At 39.5% G+C, this 21,875-nt stretch overlaps 1 protein-coding gene across 6 annotated transcripts in view; it reads right to left on the bottom strand.

The window, feature by feature from the left end:
• Window positions 1-1,332: 1,332 nt before the first annotated feature.
• Window positions 1,333-21,875, bottom strand: part of KLF12 (Kruppel like factor 12) — a 238,273-nt gene continuing 217,730 nt past the window's right edge. For 5 of the 6 annotated variants that reach the window (XM_027646772.1, XM_027646801.1, XM_027646790.1 and 2 more), the window contains one exon: window positions 1,333-10,512. In XM_027646772.1, coding sequence (XP_027502573.1) covers window positions 10,331-10,512 — 182 coding nt within the window. In that variant the 3' untranslated portion in view covers window positions 1,333-10,330. The remainder of the gene's footprint in view (window positions 10,513-21,875) is intronic. The other variant, XM_027646810.1, reaches the window with a different exon arrangement.

Below are 21,875 nucleotides of genomic sequence, written 5' to 3'. Positions count from 1 at the left end.
AACCAAAATCTTGTGCCACTGGGCCACAGTGCAGCAGGCCACAGCACAGCAAGCAGGTCTTTCATCCAAACCTCCCATATGGGTGTATTTCCCTATTACAGGTTGGACAGGATGACTAGCACTGTAAATCCATGGGTGAAAGTGCAGTGCCAGAGCTCCACCCGGAAGGCGGGCAGGTACGCCAGGTTCAAGGATGATGCCAATGTGTTTCTTTTATGCCCATAGAGAGGGAACTGTCCTTATCTAATCCAGCAACTCAGTGTGTAAAGTTGAAGGTTGTTACCAGTGGCCACTCCTTGTCATGCTCACAGAGAGCCAGACATGCCCTGTAAGATGTGCTTAAAACAATGTGCCAACTTTTCACTCCAAGTGGACCGTTCAACAACAAAGGAAAGAAAAGGGGAATAGGGATTAGATGACAATTGAGCAGTTGTTTGTGCAAGTGGAAGAAATAACTTTTCAGGAACAGAGTGTGGGTCAGGGTAGTGGATGGTGTAGGCGTTCACTGGAGAGGTCAGACTAAACAGTCAGTGATGCATTTTATACTTACAGCACTGTTGGGAGAAAAATGAAATTAAGCACACACAGGACACTGATGAAAAACAAACAACTTATTGTGTGGAAAGCAGAAGTGCTTTGGAAGGGCCAGTACAACTATCTGATTTTTAAATTCATCAGCGGTTTTAGAGATTGAAGATCTGTTCTAGCACAGCTTTGGTTCACACACATCTCTTCATAAGGCTCAGAGGTGTCCAAATCACTTTGTTTACTTGTTCCCCTGCCTGTAACCATGTAACACTATGGTTTTTATTAGATGAATTATCATATCGGTTAAAAGCAAGCAAGTGGAAATTCAAGATAAGAGGAAAATTAATTTTAAGGAGAAACTTCACCTGTAAGGGCAAAGTGCAGCTCCAAGCCACTGACTTGATATCAGCAGATGTCCTAGACTGACTCAAAAGTGAAGGAAGCTTCTTTGTGGAATGATGAGACACAAGGGAGAAGCTCACAGGCCTCAAAATGTCCCTAGGAGCAATCCCAAATACCAAGCCTCTTCAACCAGGCATGAAGCTGCTGTTTCCATTGTGCCACTGCCCTTCTCTAGTAGCTGTTCCTTCACTTCAGGGGCACATAGTGAACAAACCCCCTCTTGGCTGCACAGGTACCTCAAAGAAGCTGCACATAACTGTACCCACCTCTCTACACAGCAGGAAAGGATAGGGGCAGAAGCAAAGCGAGACAGACACAGAACTCCATTTTAAAGTACTTAGGGAGCTCAGATTATACATTAATGTAAAATATTTTTATATCATACCAGGACATTCTTGTTTATACTGCTGAGTGCTATTTTATTTGTTCCAGCTTCTCCACAGATGCACAAACGCTATGAAAGGAGAAAGAATGTCTACTCTCTATGACGGCTTTTAAAAAATCAGAAAAGTAAAATCCATTTCTTAAGCAAAAATTCCATTAAAAATCACTATATGTTTATAGAAAACAAAGGTTTAATTTAAAAAAGTTAATAACTGGGTATTCCAGAAGCTTTGAGTCATCCACAGTAATAATTAGGGGTTTTGTTCCATACAAAATGCTTTATTTAACCTTCATGCCTCCATTCAGATAATTGTACAAATGCATACATTTAAAGGTTTAAACTCTATTTCAATTCACAGCTCAATTAATAGGAAAGTTGAATACAGAAAAGCAATGCACCAACAAAATATGTCTGAGACACCATTTAAAACGATAACACTTGTTCATTTAAACCTTTGAGAATAGAGTGGAATAATCATCCTCTGACAGAACTTCATTAGGGGACTCCCTTTACATTATCATAGGGCAAAAATCACCTTTTTACAGTAAGAGGAAAAAAAGCTCTGAGTATATTTACAATACATACACTATACATAAATACAAGAACAACACTTACATAATATTAATAAACTTATAACATAGGCATTGCCTAAACACTACATAGTATATAAATGCAGAGGAAACTATTGGGAAATTAGATCTTCAGAAGTTTAATTTTGGAAGAAAAGTAATTTTTGTATTTAAAAGCTTTTGAAAAGAAGGCAAAAGAAAGACTTAAAAAACGTTTGCTTGCTAGCACTGGTATTTTGATTCCTTTTAAGTGTAGGACCTCTATTGACACTATTATCTCTATAGGGTTACCGATAATGGCCCTCCCTTTTGCATCTTATCTAGGAAAAAGACTGAGGTGCTGTACATACTAATTCCATTGCTGTGAAGCTTCGGTCCCAAATGAATTACTTGGTAAATGACGGGATGTTTTTGTATTTTTACACAGGAGGATCAAATGAACACTCATTGGTATATACAACAATAATGACCTGATCAGAAGGAACAATTTGGGGCCAAATGCAACCCCATCCTTAGCACTTCATTCAACTAATGCCCTAGGGGAATTTGCTTCTTCCATAAGTAACTTGGCCAAGAATGGTATTTTTCATTATTGTTGTTTCTTCCTAAACACAGCTGAAAGAACTTTCTGATTTAATGGTATTTTTGACCCCCCATGTTGACAGCAGTGTCCAAATCTCTCTTTCCCTTGAAGTGTATGAATACATGTGTCTGTGTGTGGGTTGAAAGTCTTAAGGCTGATAGTGCATGAAACTTCAGTAATTCATTACTATCTCGGTGTATATTCTAGAAATGTGCAAATGGGAAATACAACTTTTTAAGGACAGACAGCAGGTCAAGAGAGCATATTGTGTAGGTGTTTAACAAAGAACTTAAATTACCAAGGAAGCCATGTATAAGGAAAGAAATAAACTGTGTCTTTTTTTTAAGATGCAAATTTAGCAGTGAAAAATAGTTTGAAACCAGAAATGACAACATGAAGTCTGAATTGTGAAAAATATTAGTTCAGCCATGAAGATTTGGCTCAAGCTGACTTTCCAAAGAAGCTCTTTTACATATAGAAAGGCAGGGCGAGGGAGAAAAGCGGTATCTGAACCTATTTGTGTATTTCATGGTTCGTGCTTATGACAATCCTTTAAAGCCATCACCTGTGGTCTCCTACCAGACACTGAATCATTGTTTTTTAAATGCAGAGGTCATAGCAAAGAGCAAGATTTAGCAAGTCAATGTGTGAACCACCTCTTCTCTTAAAACTGACAGTATCTTGGCTCACTGAAACTTTTGACACTGAATTGGGACAACAGGATCTCAAATAACTTTTTTCTATTTTTATTTTCATAATAGCTAAGGAAGAAAAAGAAAATCCAAAAGGGAAAAAACTCAACATGAAGGGAAAAAACCCCTGGATCATTTTGGGCTGGTGAAGACAAGGTGCCCTTTCCTACACAAGAACTAACACATGTAAGGCCGGAATCAGCCAAATCTTCCAACACGGCAGGTTTCTACAGGTACCCCCTTGTAGTGTTGCTGCTCCAGAACAAGGAACCAAACTCTCCTCTCCAACAACAGCTACAGCTCAGGTACGAGGTACAAAACTAATGTTTCCTTTGTCCTTCTTGTTCTTCATTCCCTGGTGCCCTCCTAAAATCCCCACCATGAGTTATAATCTTTTGTGTGCTTAATATCTGGAGATCAAACTCAGGACAACAGAGGAAGCATATGCATGTTCTGAAGGGATTATTTCTGCTAGTGGTTAACAGTAAAATTTTTTACTTAACTAGCAGTCTTGACATGCGATTAACCAATGTGTATGAACATCTCATTATTTTACATGTGGGTTCATGTGCTTCATTTTTTTTTTTTTTTGCACCTGCACTTTTATCTGTATATGAGCATCTTTGTGCACACACAATCCTGCCTCAGTGAGATTCCAGCAGCAACCCACTGATGGCAGTGAAAGTCTAGATAAAATGTTGCATTTTTCAAATACAAAATTCTGCTGGGTAAATGACAGGTACAAATACAGAGGACAAAAAGTAATCTTCCTTGTCAAAAGCATTAGGACAACCAGTTACATTTTCATCTTCAATAAATTAATTTTTAGAAATAAAAGAAGCATGAGGGCTGGCATTACACTGCTATTTTAAGAATCCATTAGCACTAGTTAATATTTACCAAAAAAAAAATTTGAGAAAAAATAGAGTGCAAGAGTCACAAATGGCCGTTAACTGGTAAGATCAATTAGTCTACTGATGCAAATGTTTAGGCCACCCAATATAAAAATCTCCACACTTTATTTTAGGAATATCAACTTCCTGTTTGCTATTCAAATAGTCTCTAGACTGACAGTCCTGTTTTTCACTCACTTGTCCCCAAAAGAAAGAAAAATTATATATTTTGTCCACTCCTGAAGTCAACCATTTCTAAGATGATATTAAATACTATGAGCACTACATGACGAATAGAAAGGAGACATAAGGTCAACTCTGTGTTTCCAGAGTTCAATGCAAATGATTTTTCAAGAGAATCCCTGTTCTATCATATTCCCTAAAAAAACCTCCATCGGGCTTATTGCTGGTTTTTGGATTACTTCACTAGAGAATACCCTGGATACATGGGTACATCCAACATAAAACAGGCAGAAATCCCCTAAAACACTGCTTGACAATGACCTCCAATCACATCTACTGAGAATCGATACAGCTATGAGTCATTTGTAAACTAAGATTTATTTTCTTCTTACAAATATATGACAGGTGTTATCTGAGAAAATAACTAAAACCTTTAACACAGTATCTCAACATGTGAACATACAAATGGCACTTTGTGTTTGTTTCTGTGCTGCATTATTGTTCTCCAAGTAAAATTTAATTTTCACCTTACTGTTAACAGAATCCTGTTAAGTTATTGCTGTGTAAAAGTATAGGAACATCCCATCAGTTCTAATTACAGGCACTTTCAGTTTCTGTTTCACCTTTTAAAATAGATTTTAGGCTATCTCACTGAAGTCTATGTGTACTTTAAATGTCAGAACCATCCTGGTACAACTAATTTTCTTGACATGTTACTGCACCTAAAAGACTAAACTCCCCCCGAATCAGCAAAAAGCAGCTGCCTATTTCAGCTCTGCAACCTTTAATGAAGATGCATTGTAGTCAGGGAAATACAAGAAAAAACAAAATCATATGAGCACTTGCCATTACTGTATCTGGAGTTCACTGTAAAATGCCATTAGGAAAAAAAAAATCACAAAACCCCCAAACCTTCTATATGGTTTTCCTTTTGATTAAGTGTTTTTTACCTTTATTCAGTCAAAGACATGGAGCGTTGACTTATTTTACACTGAAGGACTCAGTATGACTTTGCTATATCTCACGCCACCTGCAAAACAGCAAAGAAGTGGCCACTCCATTTTGCAGAGAAAACACATTCTGACAGAACAATTTACTTCTTGTGTTTTGTCAGTAAGCTTTGTAAAGCATTACCTTACCAGTTTTCCCAATGAAAACTAAAGTGTTTTTTAAAAATATACTTCATTTAATCTACTTAATACCCCATGTAAAATTGTGAGTTGGAAAATACTTTTCCACTATCACATATATTGCAGAATATTTAAACTGTTACAAGTATAGTAAAATAATTTCAAGTTATTTTGATTTCTAAAGATGCAGTATCCTTACAGTTACATATTTATGCTAAAACCTGATTTATTGTGGAGAATTTAAGCCTTTTCAAGGTACCAATGGGCATGACATCATTAGCATACATTACACAGCAACTGTTATGCTACAGCAAAAATGTGAAAAGAGAACAATCTTTAAATTTCTCTGTGCACTTCTCCAGTTATGTATCACAGACAAAGGCACAACACAATAACATGAGCTGGTTTCTTAAGGTAGTATTTTCTGTAACAATGTTTATTTAAAATTCTTCCTTTTCTGATTTTTTTTATTTTAATTTTAAATAAACTTTTTATTACCTGCACATGGGTAGAGACACATGGAAGTGCTGGGGTTTATATGCATGAGCGTAACGATGAGCATGTGGGAATAGCGTGGATTTACTGAATTATCTTAAGACTTGATTGCTGTGGAAGATGCAGTTTCACACACTGACCTTTTCAAACCAAAATTCAAACTAAAAAATAAGTGGGATATTGAATCAAACTTACTCTGATTTTGAGGTACTCATCTTCAATAAAGGAGAAAGAGATTTTTTTACATTAAACAACATTTATTATCAGAAGATAAATTTATAAATGGCAACTAGAATACATTTTCAATGTGGCTAATGGAAAACGAGACTTATGATTACTGTTATTCCCATTATTAAAGGGGAAAAAGGCTGTCCAGCTATTTGTCCATGCTCTGCGCTGAGTTTACCCCAAACATCAACATCACTGATGTAATTTTCAACACTGTTAATTTTGTTATAAATTACTCCAGCAAATAATCATACATACAAGTCAGTCTAAATCTATTTAATTAGTTATGTAAGCATGAGAGAGAATAAGGAATACTGCATCTTCATCCCCAAGTTAAAAACTGCTGTTGCAATGAGCCAGTTTTACAGTGCTGAATATAACAGGTGCTCAAAAAATAATGACAATTAAAAATTTTAGAAGTCCTGTAACAAAGCTGTCTGCTCATTGCATTTTCCTATAATGCTGGCTACTAAGATTTCCTGTTAAATCTGTTTAAATCTTTTGAAAACACAGGAAATCTGACACTTTGCGGTATAATTTCCCTTGCAAGCTGTAATGGGCAATGTCACAGCATGGTGGCTATTTCCTATCCTTTACTCAAAAGCCTAAATCTCTGTTTCTCTGGAAGAATGGGACACTGGTATATACTTGTGTCTCACAACTGCTCAATGAAGATGAACCTACTACATTGTGTGAAGATGAGATCTCATATTTCTGCACGCTACATACGATGTAAGCCTTCGCCATGGTTATGAAATGTCATGGACCTGCAGTGGGATACCAGGACTTTTGAGGATACTACCCTGGAGCAATTGCCCTTGGTCTTTGCACAAGCACATTAGTTTGGCAGGTCTGAACCACAGGCACTGAAGGCAAGGACACCCTGAGGATCTGGGGGACATCAACTGCACATTCAAACACCCCCATTCCACAGAGTAACTTCTCTTAAAATATTTCTGAAGGGGAAAACCAGAAAACAACCTCACAGAGTATTTGGGATCAAAGTCTGCAGGTGCTGGTAGGAATAAGAAACTTGTCAAGAACCACACTGGGTACTTGAAACCCAGTGGTGGACTACTGCTGGTTGTGTAAGTTGTCTGGAGGTAACAGCACCACGAGAAGCCCTTGCACATGTGCTGGGAAGGTTGAGGATATACTTCTTGCCTGTGAAATAATAAAATATAGCACACACTCCTTTACCTTTCGGCTTTCATTCTGTTACTATTGACATACTCTGTGCCTGTGTCCCTTGGTATGAGTGCTGCTTTAACCCTCTATCACTTTAGGGTTCCTTGAATAAAACCAGGCCCTCTTTCTGTTGCAGTGTTTTCAAAGCATAATGGGCAACAAGCTGAAAAACCAAGGATTCACACAGAACAACCTCGGCCTTGGGAGATGAGCCCCTCCAGTGTCTGTGATACACATGCTCCCCCACCGGGCAGCTCAAAGCTCAATGCTGAAATTTAAGGCCTCTCAATTTCTCTAGTAGGAGTTTTTCTCTCTTCATTGACTACAGGGGAAGCCTAAAGAGGAACACTGATCTCTGATCAGTTACACATCTCTGATCAGAAACACTGATCTCTCTCAGTAAGATCACATCCTCTTGTACACTAGCAGAATGCCCTCTAGAGTTGCTGCTCAAACAGTTTTAATTATCTATGGGAGAAAAAAACATGGGTTCCAAAAGGCATTCTGTATGCCATCGGTTCTTCAGCTGAATTACTGCTATTCAAATAATTAGTTGGTAAAATGTTCCTGGGCAGGAAAACAATTTTATCAATTGACTTCTACCTGACCTGACTGCTTTCCCTAAACACCAATGACAGATGCATTGAAAGGGACAATACTGCAGTACACAAAAGACAGACCTCAGACGTAATCCATGAAGCACCTCATGCACAACACTTGACAACCATTTTTTTTTAAACCAACAGCAGTAACGCTGCTGGTAAAGACACAGTTCTGCTGCCCGGCAATGCCTCATGGTCCATCCTGAAGTCCTGATCTGTCCCTGATTTGGAGATGGATGTTGTTGAATTTGGTGGAAGCTGATTACCAACATGGTCAATGGGAATTGATCAAGGCATTTTTCCCTCAATGGCTGTGAGCAGTTTGTATTGGGTTTCTCTGCTGACCACTCAGCAGGGAGCCTGAGCTTCTACAGTACTAAGTTCTTCTTTCAGAGAGCTGATAAACTATCCAGTATTGGGGAATACTAAGGATATTTAAAGACAATCAAACTCTGGGGCCTGTGAATGCTGTTATAAAGTATTATCCCGGTCACAGTAATCCTCAATTAACTGTAATTGCTTTTGTATCTGTATGGGTACTCTGTGCTGCTTTTTCCTGAAGATTACCTTGATTTCAGAATCCCCACAACATTACTATGTTTATTTCAGGAATCAGAAATTAAATGGGATGGTCAAACATTTAAAAACAAACAAGTGGCATCACAAGTTTAATCTGTGCCAATTCCTGGAACCAAATACTCATAATTAAATGCATTGCAAAAGACTTTCACGTATTCATCTTTCATCTCTAAGATATGAAAATCTCAACACTTGAAAAGTCTTGCCAAGCCTCCTCTTTGTCAAATTTAGCTGAATAGGCAGATCTTTGTGAGGAAAGAAAACAGAAAAACACTATTCTGTTTGCATGAATAACTGATGACTAAGAGTTTTTCTCTTTCCTATATAATTCAATTAATACAAATTGGTTCGCAATTATAGAGCTGTATGGGAAGGATCAAGAATTTCCTTTTATTTAATCTGAAAAGGCTTGGATTGAAAATCCCACCAGAGGCAGCCACTGGTACTCATATAAAGGGCCATTTATATCATATTAGACAGCTGGCAAAATCTTGTTATTCCCTAACTCCCAGGGAGAAACCTAATGTCTTGCAGAGCACCACTGCAGAAACATTTCTCCTTCCTACTTACAATTCATCCACTAACTCCTCAACTATCAGCTCTTTCCTGTATCTTTCACACTTTCCAGACACAAGTATTATGTTAAAGGAAATAAAAGTACTTAACTGTGGTACCTAGCAGGTCAGTGAAACCATCAGAAAGATTAACTTTAATGCTTAAATCCTACATGCTATTTCTGCATACCCCCCACTTCTGTTGGTGTGGAGTAAATTATCGTCTCAAGAGTCATTTTACCTTATTATTGCTTTTTCTCTGCAAGAGATGCAGCCGTTTCTTCTCTGCTTTGTTCTGATGATACATTCAGTTCCATTTCATGAATGGCTACACCACTAACCTTGGTACCAGCAAGTACAAGATCTGACTATTTCCTTGTGTTCAAATAATGGTTGTGGGGAAGAGGATACCTGCATGAAAGAAAACTGCACATTGAGAATGGGGTAGTAGTTTTTAGATGGGCTCTTTCTATATAAATCAGAAAATGGTTCTATATAAGTCCATGGTAAAATACAGATACTTAATATTGTACTTTCAGCAGAGATGCTGCTGCCCTTTGCTTATTTTACAGACTTCAACAACAATAAAAGAAAAGAAAGGGAAAAAAAAACCATAAAAGAAAAAGTTTAAATGGCTGGTGTCCACTAGGGCATAATGACAAATTGTGGTACAATATTAAAATGCCACCACCGTTATTGCAAAAGTCTGATTAAGTGACCCTTCAGCTTCAGCAGCAGGATCTCTCCAGCAGAATCTTCTTGCCTACTCACACGCAGCTTGTCTGTAGCACAGCTCAGGTGTAATGCTGACACTGGCCAAATGGTATTCAAAACAAGGGGAAAAGATGGGATAATACAGATCTAGCGGTCTTGCTTTCATCATCATCATCATTGTCGTCATCATCATCATGATCGGTTTGTGGTATCTAATCCTCCAATCAGCAGTGATTTTTCAGGAACAAAATGTCTGGCAGCTGAGAAAACATACAAGCTATAAACATTTTTTGTCAAAGGATGCAGCATGTAAAATAATGCCCATTCCTGTAGCATTTCGGCTGCTATTTCCCAGGTGATTGTGATGACATTTTCAGGGTTAGCCATGCTGAGGGGCAGACGGGGTTAACTTCAGATGGCGAGGAGAAGAGTGGCACTTCTTTTCCTGCTTTTTTTTTTTTTAATTTCTGTTATTCTTTTTTTGTTACAGACATCAGGGAAAGCCCTGCCTGTTAACACTGTAGAGGGGGATTCAGCCCTGCTGAATTCACTCTGGGTAGTTAAGAGACCCAGCTCTTAAACTCGGCTGGAACAGGTAGCGTTTCTCAAACCAGCATGTGCCTGCGGCGGTGGAGCGCCAAGTGATCTGAGCGGGAAAAGCTGCGGTCACAGTCTGCACACTTGAATGGCTTCACTCCCGTGTGCTTGCGGTAATGCCTCGTCAGTTCGTCGGATCGAGCAAACTTCCAGGTGCAGCCTTCCCAGGTACATTTGTAGGGTTTTTCTCCTGTGAGAAACAAAAGAAAGAGGGGAAGGGGGGGGGGGGGGAAACAGGTTGTGACTTTCCCCTTGTTGCTATTAATCCCCACAATCCCCTCTGCATGCTTCCCATGAACACCCACTGCCTAGGGGTTGCTTTAGGCCAAATTACACAATTACGAGGTACGAGATCTGCTGAATATAAGGAAAAGGGCCTTGAGATTTATCATTCCTGTGGCATTCATATAACTAAGAAAATCAACAGGATTAAGGCAATAATATAGATCCTACCTTGCAGGGGTGATGCGGGGATTAACATCAGGACAAAGGGCTGTGTAATTATTCTCATAATTACCATATGAGTTCGTTACCCTCATCTTGTCAGGCTACACTTTCTCCCCTAAGAACCAGATTACCTGTTATTTCTTCAATTTACCATGGGCTGCCACAGACTTCCAATTATTTTATGAAGTTTATGAAGGTTTCTCATTATTTGTGTAAACAGCACTGCAGGACATTTCTTAGCAAGCTGGTAAAAATGAACTACTATTTTCCAATGAAACATAAAAATTCAACCTGCAAAATGTCCTCTTATTTATTGCATTTATTTTCAGTAAAATTAATTTTGCATAAGTTGTTACTAGGAACAGTGTAGAATTTTTAAATGTACTCAGCCATGGGACTTCCACAATACTGTTCAGAAACACCCATTTACTTCAGTGAGCTCAGACTTGGGCTAAGTGTGGATTTTTGGAAAATCCCACCCTCTGCTTTATATTTAAAAGTAAGAATTATGTATGCCCCAAATTCTACATTGTACTCTGTCAGAAGAGATTAATACAGTCAAACAGGATTTTGTGCATTCATAAAGCAAACTATTATAAAATCCCATTGTTGCCATGCTTGTAGACTATACTTCGTGATTTCTATCACCCGCCCTCAAACAGGTTAAATGCCCTTGGCAGTTACCTTGATCCCACAGTTGAGTGTGGACCAAAACTGAGGAAAGGAAACTGTGAGGTCCATTTGTATCTTCCTTTCATGTGTCAAAAATTTTACTTCCCCTTCTGAAACCAGCTAATCACAACCAGGACAACAAAAGAGCATCTCTGCAACAACTGTTTGCTTTGTCAGGCACAATCATTCTTCAGTTATTTATTATCTCTTATGAATCATGAGGAGCTTGCAAGAAACTATTTCAATTACATGAACCAGTGACGCAACACTTGCTTTGTCGTAGGCAGAACCTCCCTCCTTGCGTCTCTTCAAAAGTCAATAAACGTTTTACCAAAAGAAAATTTCCAAGTATGAATATCATCACGAAGTTCAAACAGCCCTGAAAAATCCAGCTGAAAAGGCCTCTGTCAGGAAATTGAATGCTGTAGAGACATCAGCATGACATGTCAGCAAGGTTGTCAGCATCATTTGAGCTCCTTGGGTCGGTACCTTCTGTGCACCATCTGGGCTGTGCTGTAGTTTTGATGTCAGACGGGGGTGGCAAACAGTTGCTGCAAGAAGACCCCAGCAATCGGGGCGCTGAGGTGACCGCAGCCTCTAGCTGCACCAACAATGACTAAGCCTAGATAATTTTATACTCCTTAGCCAAGCACAAAGCACCAAATAGTGTTCGTTGCCAGTAGGGTGGATGCAGCATTGGGCATCTCAAATCCAGCAGCTGCTGTGAGCTGGACAGGCAGACACAAGTACACGGCAGATGGCGGGCTGCACACTTGCCAATGACACAGTGCTACAAAATGTGCTTGGATTTGCCACCAAACTGCCTTGCATACATATTCTTGCCACAAACAGTTGGTGTGGAGCACCGTACAAACATAGCAGTACCCCCATCCAACTTGGCAGGTTGATGCTAATGCTCTTGTCACATTGCATCAAATTTTCCAAGTGCATTGCTTGTCCTGTCCATCCTCAATGTACTTCTAAACTCTCTTTTTGGCCAGATACTGCCCTTGTTGGTTTCTTCGATCACAGAGACCTCCAAGGCACAGTGTGGAGATATTTCTTAAGCTTTAAATTCTTACTTAAAAGCATGTGAAATTCTATATCTCTCCAATCACACAGAATCATAAAATTGCTTAAATTGGGCAAGACCTTTAAGATCATGAAGTCCAACCATTAACCCAGCACTGTCAAGTCCACCACTAAACTGTGGTTCTAAGTGCTACATCTACTCATCTTTTAAATATCTTCAGAGATGGAAACTTAACCATTTCACTGAACTGCCACAGTAAAGAATTTTTTCCGAATATCCAACCTAAAGCTACCCCGGTGCAATCCTGGTTTAACTTGAGACCATTTCCTCTTGTCCTATTGCTTATTACTTGGGAGAAAAGATCGATCCCTATCTCCCTACAACCTCTTTTCAAGTATTTGTAGAGAGCAATACGGTACGCCCTGACCCTCACTTTCTCCAGGCTAAAAAACCCCAAGTCGCTCAGCCACTCCTCACAAGACTCGTGCTCCAGACCCTTCACCAGCTTCATTGCCCTTCTCTGCTCTAGCACCTCAATGTCCTTCTTGTAGTGAGGGGCCCAAAACTGAACGCACAATTTGAGGTGTGGCCTCACCAGCGCTGAGGACAAGGGGGTGATCACTGTCCTAGTCCTGCTGGCCACACTAAGTCAGGATGCCATTGGCCTTCTTGGCCACCTGGGCGCTGCTGGCTCATGTTCAGCCGGCTGTCAACCAGCACCCCCAGGTCCTTTTCCACCAGCAGCTTTCCAGCCACTCTGTCCCCAACCTGTAGCACTGCATGGGGTTGTTGTGACCCAAGGGCAGGACCTGGCACTTGGCCTCATACTGTTGGCCTTGGCCCATCCAGCCAGCCTGTTCAGATCCCCCTGTAGAGCTTTCCTACCCTGCAGCAGATCAACACTCCTGCCCAACTTGGTGTCATCTGCAAACTTATTGAGGGTGTACTCAATCCTCTTGTCAAGATCACTGATAATGATATTAAAGATATCTGTGTACCTTGGTACACAGAATCCCAGATCTTCTTTCCCCTAGAAGAAAACAGATAACCCGATGCAGGAAGGGATGGTTTGTAAGAGAAATACCAGAAATAGTTTGTTCATCCATTAAAACAGCATCACTCCAGGTAAGAAATCAAAGTCAGCTGCTGGAAGGATGTGAGTGCAGGTCACTCAGCTGGAGTTCCCACGTGTCGCTTCCAGTGTCCTTCCTCACTGAGTCCTGCTTACCCAGCCCTTATAGAGCTATGTGTAAGAGACAGGACCGACCACATTCCTTGCAAGCTATTTACACCACTGAAGGAGAATCACTCTTATAAGCTCAACCTAAGAGGACCTTTCATTATTTTCAATTAAATATATACATTTGGTGTAAGAAGGAAAAAAACAGCCAAAGTAGCATTAGTCTGAAGACATTCACTCATATGCACCTTAATAAAGCCACTGTAAAGAAAACTGTGAAAAATATGATTGTTCATTAAGATTAATCAACATTTTATGCAACCCTCATTTTTAGGGAAAGAATAATACTACTACTTTTCTGTTGAACGGCTGCAGTATCTGTGCATAGACAGGTGCTAGAATAAAAATGCTCTTCATAGGCAACACAATACTAACTCAACCTTTATTTGGAAACATCCCAGACACAAAGACTAACCACTGGTTTTGTCAAAACCAGAAGAACCAGGAGTTGAAAGGGTGGAAAAAGGACCACCAGAAGCAGAATTGCTAGAAGCTCAGAAGCTGGTGCCAGGTATCACACACCACAGCTTTGGCTGATGAGCTTGAGCACTCACAGCTGAAATTCTCAGTACAATCAACAGAGAGGAGCTGGACCTCAGTGGGACAACCCAGAAAGCAGTGAGTGAGGACGTGGACAAAACTAGTCTGTTAATTGGAAGAACCTAATCCCAGTGCATATATCTCTCTCTATATCCATCTGCATTTCAAGACTGGATTGCAGTGGAGTTGAAGTCAAATACTCAATGCTTTTGACTCAGACACTTCCGTCTCTGTGCAAGCACTCGAATTTAAGTGTTTAAGAAACTTCTGGGCTCAAAGTGTGAGCACGTTTCGACTCCTCATGCACCCAGACACTCAAATTCTCATTCAGCTCTAAGGAGCAAAAGCGGGTGGTGTGAGTGTTGCCCAGGGTGGTGGAAACAGAAGAATGAAGAAGTCAAAATAGCAGACGGGTTTTGGAAAATGGTAGCAAGGAGAGCTGCAGAAAGAGAGTAAAATCCATGCAGCAATTAAGAGGAAGAGAAAAGGAAAACTGGAAAAATATTCAACCCTGTTAGTTCAATCTTCTGAATCTGTAAAATTTTAGACTTAAAGAAGCTAACAATTTAAAAATAGATGCCTGAAGCTGTGAACGTTTTCACAGGACGTGACTCTACTTTTGCACCTGCCTTTGAGAGCTCTATTCTTTATCCTGAAACCTGACAAAAATACCCCCAAAGACAGAAATTGTATTCCAATACTATTCCACAGCTTTGTCTTGGAATATATAGATAGTAAAGGGTACGACACAACAGGCATTTACATAGATCAAGAGAGACCCTGGAGCATGAAGAAGTTCCTCTAGACAGTTCTCTGTAGAAAATGAGTATTTTCTACTGTTTGGGGAAATTAATTATGCAGTTTTGAAGGTATGACTCAATACCTCAAATGGAACTAGTAGCTTTTTAATATTCTATTAACAAAACATCTAATTCTAAGAGCTCTCCAAACCCTTGCCTCTTGTAGTCCCAATGCCACAATCCAAATTAGTTTAATTACTTTTATTGTATAATTTTTCCTACCCTACACCATGACTCCTCTCACTTAAGCACTTAAGAACATGGTTACAGCTGTTGCTCATTAAATCTTCTAAAACTCAACAAATACTGAATTAATAATGCTGAATAATGACCACTGTTCAGCCAGTGATTCCAAAATTTTCCACCCTTCATACATCCCAACATCTGTCTTCCCATATCTTTATTCGTGTACTTAGAAATTTGAAGATCATTCACCCAAGGGAATAAATCTCTCTCAAACTTTTACTTTACAATCCAATGACATTCACATATTCCTTACAAAAAAAGCTCTACCTAGGTATCAGCATAAGACCATGCCATGTAACAGATGAAGGGACCAGGCTCTGTTCTCTGCCATGTGGAATTTCCCTCATGGTACACTCCTCAGTGGTTATCCTCTGCCCATCAACTAGCTGGTATCACGGTATTTAATGCCAGAAGCTTCAAAGACAGGCACCACAAAACCACCATGTAAACAGTTATGGGTTATTCTGCCAGCAAGGAAACTGCTCTGTAACTCCAGGAAACAGAGCTGGTCTTATGTTCCTTAGGCAAGGAACTTTATTTGCTGCAACTGCAGATGCCCTGTGTACTCTGTGTGCACTTGCAGTTCCTTTCATTTGTGTATTATTTAAGCTTCATTTAATCAGCAGTTTAGCAGGCTCTTGGCAACCATGTCATTAAGTAACCATGAAGTAACACTGTATACTACCAGGACTCAAGTTGTAAACTGTTCTCCTTCTCTGGCATGAACTCCCCTCTCTTTCCGGTATCACAGGTGAGTGCCACGTCCCTTCGTATTTGTGTCCTTTTCAGACATCCCTATCTATCCATTTTTTCAGCAAACAGAACTGTCAGAACTGTCACCATGACTGAGTTATTACATCACTTCTCTGCAGCCCTGCCTGCAATAGTACTCAGCATTTTGAAACACTGGTAATACTTTTACTCCACATAAGAGTCAACTAGAAAATAAACTACAAGGGACTGTACAGGGGTAAAGGTTTAGCCATCTAGTCACACTTCTTTCCGTATTTAAGCTTTCATCACCCTGTGGAAGAGCCACATGCTGAAAATCCACTTCTGAGAAAAACAAAGTCTGAAAGTACGTGGAAACAAAACTTGACATATAAGTTTGTGTAGTGTTTCTAGACTGGGTGGCTGAGAGCATGGTGGAAATGCTGCCCCTCACACTATTCACAAAATACAGTGGGTTTGAGTCAAATTTGCACAGTTTATTAGGTGGCACCTGCCGAGGTCTGCTATATACAGACACATCTGTACACTTCATGTTTCTACTGCCATTACTCTTGGAAAAGTATTCCCCACATAAAAATAGAGCGAGATCCTAAGGATTTAGCCCAAAACAAGTGGAAAGAAAATATTAAACCAGCAAGCATGCCTCTGCCTATGTCTGATGATGCTACATTTTCAGTCAAAGTGAACAGATCTGCAGCTTGCAGGGTTGAGGACATCTCCTGGTGATTCCTGGTTTGGTTCCTTCTAGAGGATATTATGCAATATACGTAATGTGTAGTTTTTGTGTCAGCTGGTTTCAGGTCTCATGTAAACACTAGAATCATTCTGAAACATATGGGACAGTCACACTTCACAGGACTCTAGAAGGGGAAATCATACATTGAAGACCACAAATAATTGCTAATTCGATTATGCATTTCTACTAAAACCAAGAAATTTCAGGCAAAAGAGATTCCTTTTACAGTAAAACCACTATCTGATAATGAACATCCTCAGGCACTCACAGAGGAAGAGGGGAGCTTAACTTTTAGAAACAAGGGAAAGGGAAAAATGACAATTCTTACATTTTATGTGATATTTTTATTAGCATAATTTTTTAATGAAAAAACAGAACACTTATAAAGCACTTTACATTTCCAAGTGCCTTATAAAGGTTTTTTGAAAATGTAATTACTCATAAAAGTCTGTCTTCATAGTAGCACTGCATAACAAATATCATGTCCATTCTGCAGGTATGAAAACCAAAACAGCTAGCATCAGCAGCCTTCCCAAAACTGCAGAGAATGTGAAGAGCAAGGCTACGACTTACATATTAGGAACACCTTAATTTCTGTAATGAAAGTGCTAGACCTTATTTTCATCCCTTTAAATGTTTGGAATATTTTCAACCATTTTGAGCAAAAATCCAATTCAATTATTTATTTAGTTACTAATTCACTGTATCTCTTTGGTGAACACAGGTAATTTGACTTTTGTGTTTCGGTATTGTCAAAATATGCAAATAAAATATCTTTCCAGGAAGAGATTAGTTTCATATCAGTTGAGTAAGTCTGGCAAAACAATTTCTACGAACGGAACAGGAACATATTGTGCTGCCTGGGACACGTCTTGAAATTCAGGTTTTTTATTTCTTGTTCTCAGTTTGACTTAGGCAAAGCACAGGGACAAAACAATTTCTTTAATTTAAAAATACAGTGCCTACCTCCACTTTAAAAGAGGAGACAGAACTTCATTACACTTTGGGTGCTCTTGAACTAGTTATTTACAAGCTCTACTTCTGATAATTCAGGCTTCTGCAGAGACTTTGCTCCACAGTGGGCCATACCAAACACTGTGTGACACACAAATGAATTAACGCTCTGGGACAGGACTAGTTACGTACATTGCCAAAGGCACTGCTGATGCAAAATGATAAATTTTAACTCCTGTAAAAACAAAAAAAGTAAAATATTTGGAAATGTAAAAGATCTCTTCCTATGCACCTGAATCCAGGAGCTAGACCAAATCCCAACAGTATATGACTGTTTTTATTAAAAGTTTTATTAACCTTCCTGAAATTTGTTTCCTGCATAATATGGTACAAATATAAGTATTTAAGTATATGTTAAGTGCATATATATATATATACACACTTAACATATATATTACACATGTATCTGTAGTGGAAGAGTCTTCTTTCCTCCAGATGCAGCAAATATATGGGATTACTGAATTTCCAATGCTGTGGAGAAAGGCTGAGATTTTACCTCTTATAGCAGCCTTCACTCACAAAAGTATTGGGAAAAGGTGATGTAACAGATCCCTACTTCAGCAGCCAAGTGTATGGAGGGTACCAGCAGACCTGCACACTTACTCTATGTGGGGTGCTACAGGCTTGGGTTTTAGTCTGGCCTCTCCAAATAAAACAACTTTCCTTCATTCTGGTCCATAACTGCAAGTGAGATGCCAAACAAGCAACACTTCCCTTTCCATCTACCTACAATACTGGTACTGTCACTCCTCCTGGATGCTCCAGGCATAGCTCCACCATGTTCATCAAGAGAAATACTTATGTTTCTCAGTATCAAACTTAAACCTTCCACTACGTGTAAAAAACAAAACAACAAAAGAAACCTGCCGAAGAAATTAAGAAAAAAAAAACAACAACACAAAAACCAACAAAAAGGCTCCAAGGGATGAGCTTTGTCTCACGCAGTTTTGCACAACTGATTATTTGTTGTTAGCACTGTGCTAGAAGTCAGGCTCAAGCAGAGGATGAAACACTGGTGTGCTGGGTTATCTACATAAATAAGACCATTGAGAAACCTACCTCCCATTTAGGCGAGTTGTGAATGGAAATTAACTTTCCAAATGAAGAAATACCAAATTTTATCACAATAAAAAGCAGAAGAAATATATATAATGGAGAAAACAATAAAGTTCAGAAAATAACTCCTCCTACCCAAGTGTCATCTGAGCTTTTTACTTTCCCATGAAACAAGAAGATTTTGTAAAATTTATCCAGGTTTCTAACCACTTATTTGCAAAAATGTGAAGACTGAAAACACTACCTTTCAGGATCTACCTCTTGTTTCCTCTTACACATCAAAGAAGGAAAGTCTGTATAAAACACTAAAACAAAGGTTTTTGTGAAGCTTACTTGCAGTTTTGAGCATATTCCACTCTCAAAGACTCTATTTCCGATGGAAGGTTGGCCTGACAAGGACAGGATGAGCACAAAGAACTTCAGACACAGATACCGGAAGACAGGGGGTATCACCAGTAATGGGTATGTCAGCAGTAAGTTGCTATCCTGTTCCTCTGTCAGAGACTGAGTGGGCTGCAAGAGTTAAAGTACTTGGAAACCCTATACTGTGTCTTTATTCCTCCAGGTCTGGGTGCAACATCTGGGAAAGCATTTTGGAAGTAATGGGAGTAAAAGAGGTCTTTCTCGCCTTCATGCCACTTCAGGGCTACACATGGTAGACCACAATCATGCCTGAGACCTCAGATGAACTGCAGTTCTTTGGAGGTAGAACATTAAGTACTAAATGGCTGGCTTAGAGAAAATTTTGTTCTGCATAATGAAATTATCATTATTCCCTTGTGCCACACACAGACAAAACACATATGCACCCCATATTTACAAAGTCAAGGGGCACTGTTGCAAATATTTTTCATAATCTAGAGACTGAAAGTAATCACAGATGCAATTAGACTTGCTTTCCCATCAAAGTGTCTTGGAATAACCATACGGGCACTCTTCCATATCGGCACAGCATCAGACCTACAATGCAGAGGAATGACTCCCCGTGTGTAAGGTGAATTCAGAGCTTGCAAAATGTGCCAGAAATGAAATAATTTATCTTTCCACAGAGCAGCTATTGGAAGAGAACTGGATGTACAAGCTTCTTCTGGTGTGGACACCTGCCTGTAACTAGTTGGACTCAGATAACTATCTGACTACATCCAGAGGTTCCCCTTCTACATCACCTTACTAGGCTGCAGTGGCATTGGTAAGTCTGCCTTTAGACCCTGGTGCATACTGCACCAACAGTCATCTGCTTTTAAATATATTTCTGTCCTGAAATGTGAACTCCATCACATCAATGGGAATAGGCTGAGGCTTCATGCATTAAATAATCTGTTTATCTTCCGAAGAGAAACTTCATGAAGGAAGACTAGAAAAGCTAGAAAGGAAAACTTCCATGAAATATACTTGTTTTCACATTGGAAAGCTCTACTGTTTATTGAAACTGGCAGTAAATTTTAAACACTAAAAGAAAGTATTTCTTAAAAAATAAAAGCATCACCCAATACAAACAGAACCTTCTATTTTACTTAAGACAAATTAATTTTTAAATTGTCTTTGTTTATCTAAATTCCCAGTTTCTGGAACAGCATATGAACCTGCTGTTGGAGGTTTTTTTCACCTGACAGATTTCCATGGAGGGAAGAGAGTTCAGGAATAAGGAGCACATAAGACATGAGAAAGAAAAACTGGGCTTTTGAAGAGTGAGTCTGGAGGACAGGTGATAAAGAGGTGTTGATTTTAAAGTAGACCAAAAATCTACACAGTTCAAGGAAAATCCAGAAGGATTATTTAAAAAATGTTGCTTCTTCCCAACATTTGTCTAAAGAAGGGACTACAAACCTGTAAATATCTCTCCGGAGCTTATAGCTAGCAAAAGGCACTAAACAGACCTTAAGAAAACAACAAGTAATGAATGAAGTTTAAAAGCATACAGAACAAAAATAACTTTTTTGGTGCCTCCGATTTCTAAAGTCCATTCTGAAAGTGCTCAAAGGAAAATGTGAACAAAGACTAATGACAGGGGCCCTTTCGTATTAAAATAATATATGGTGCAACAGTGAGTGAGAGGAATGCAATGTTTGAAAAAGCAGAGACTAAACAAAACACCCATGTACTCACTAGCCCTCTTTCTTCTAGGGTGGTGTCTCAACCAGCTATAAAGGAACATCTTGAGGAGGGAATGCTGTCATTTTCTCAGGTACAAATCTGTACTTCTGACATGTTTACTGTCTCCATATAACACTGCTGAAGACCCCCTGACACTGACAAATAGGCTTCATTACATCTGTGGCAAAGGTATTTGCTCTCATCTCTCAGGAATGATATAGGCGTTGATCAAGGAACAAAGCACCAAACACTAAAAAATTCACTTGGCCTGGGGGCTATATTCAGCCTGCCTCTGTAAGAGCCTGAAAAAGCAGCCCCATCTTCTGCAGCAGCAGCAGCACTGACAAGGGTGTTTCAGAGCCAGTGTGGGCTCATGCATGAAGAGGGGCAGTTCCAGCTCCCACAGAAGGTGCTCTGGTTACAGACCTTGCCCTCCTCCACTCCTTCACTCCTCCGAGGCAGAAGCAAAGTCATGTCTATGGATATACAATGCCCTACACTCATGGACTAGTTCCCACTTCATGCCAACTGGAAAGTCCCAGGCTTCTGCTGCCACTGACCCCAGTATCTAATGACTAAAATAAGGTTGCACAGAAATACAGAATGCTGATTACTTCTACAGTAAAAGAAAATGCTATGGAGGTGAGAGACAGGGAATAATCTCTTGTGTATCAGACATGGTAAAATTATGTTCTACATAACCTCAAAGCAGGCATCTTCTTTCTTTGTTAACTTCTTCAGGGTGATTCACACAATATTTTAAACTCTTTGGGCTCTTCCATACAACAGGTAAGAAGATAGCCACTGGATTTAGCCTCAAGCATCTTCAGATGTTTAGATGTTCACACAGTGGAAGGAACAACTATTACTGAGTCTGTAATGCTCAGCTGTCCTACTGGAAGTGTCAATGGCAACTTCAGTACTGCCTAAAAAAGGCCTGAAA

The sequence above is a fragment of the Corapipo altera genome, unplaced genomic scaffold (genome assembly GCF_003945725.1).
Source record: "Corapipo altera isolate COAL_440 unplaced genomic scaffold, ASM394572v1 0, whole genome shotgun sequence".
Lineage (NCBI taxonomy): Eukaryota > Metazoa > Chordata > Aves > Passeriformes > Pipridae > Corapipo > Corapipo altera.
The sequence above is the reverse complement of the archived record's forward strand: the minus strand, read 5'-3'. Positions and strand labels throughout refer to the sequence as shown.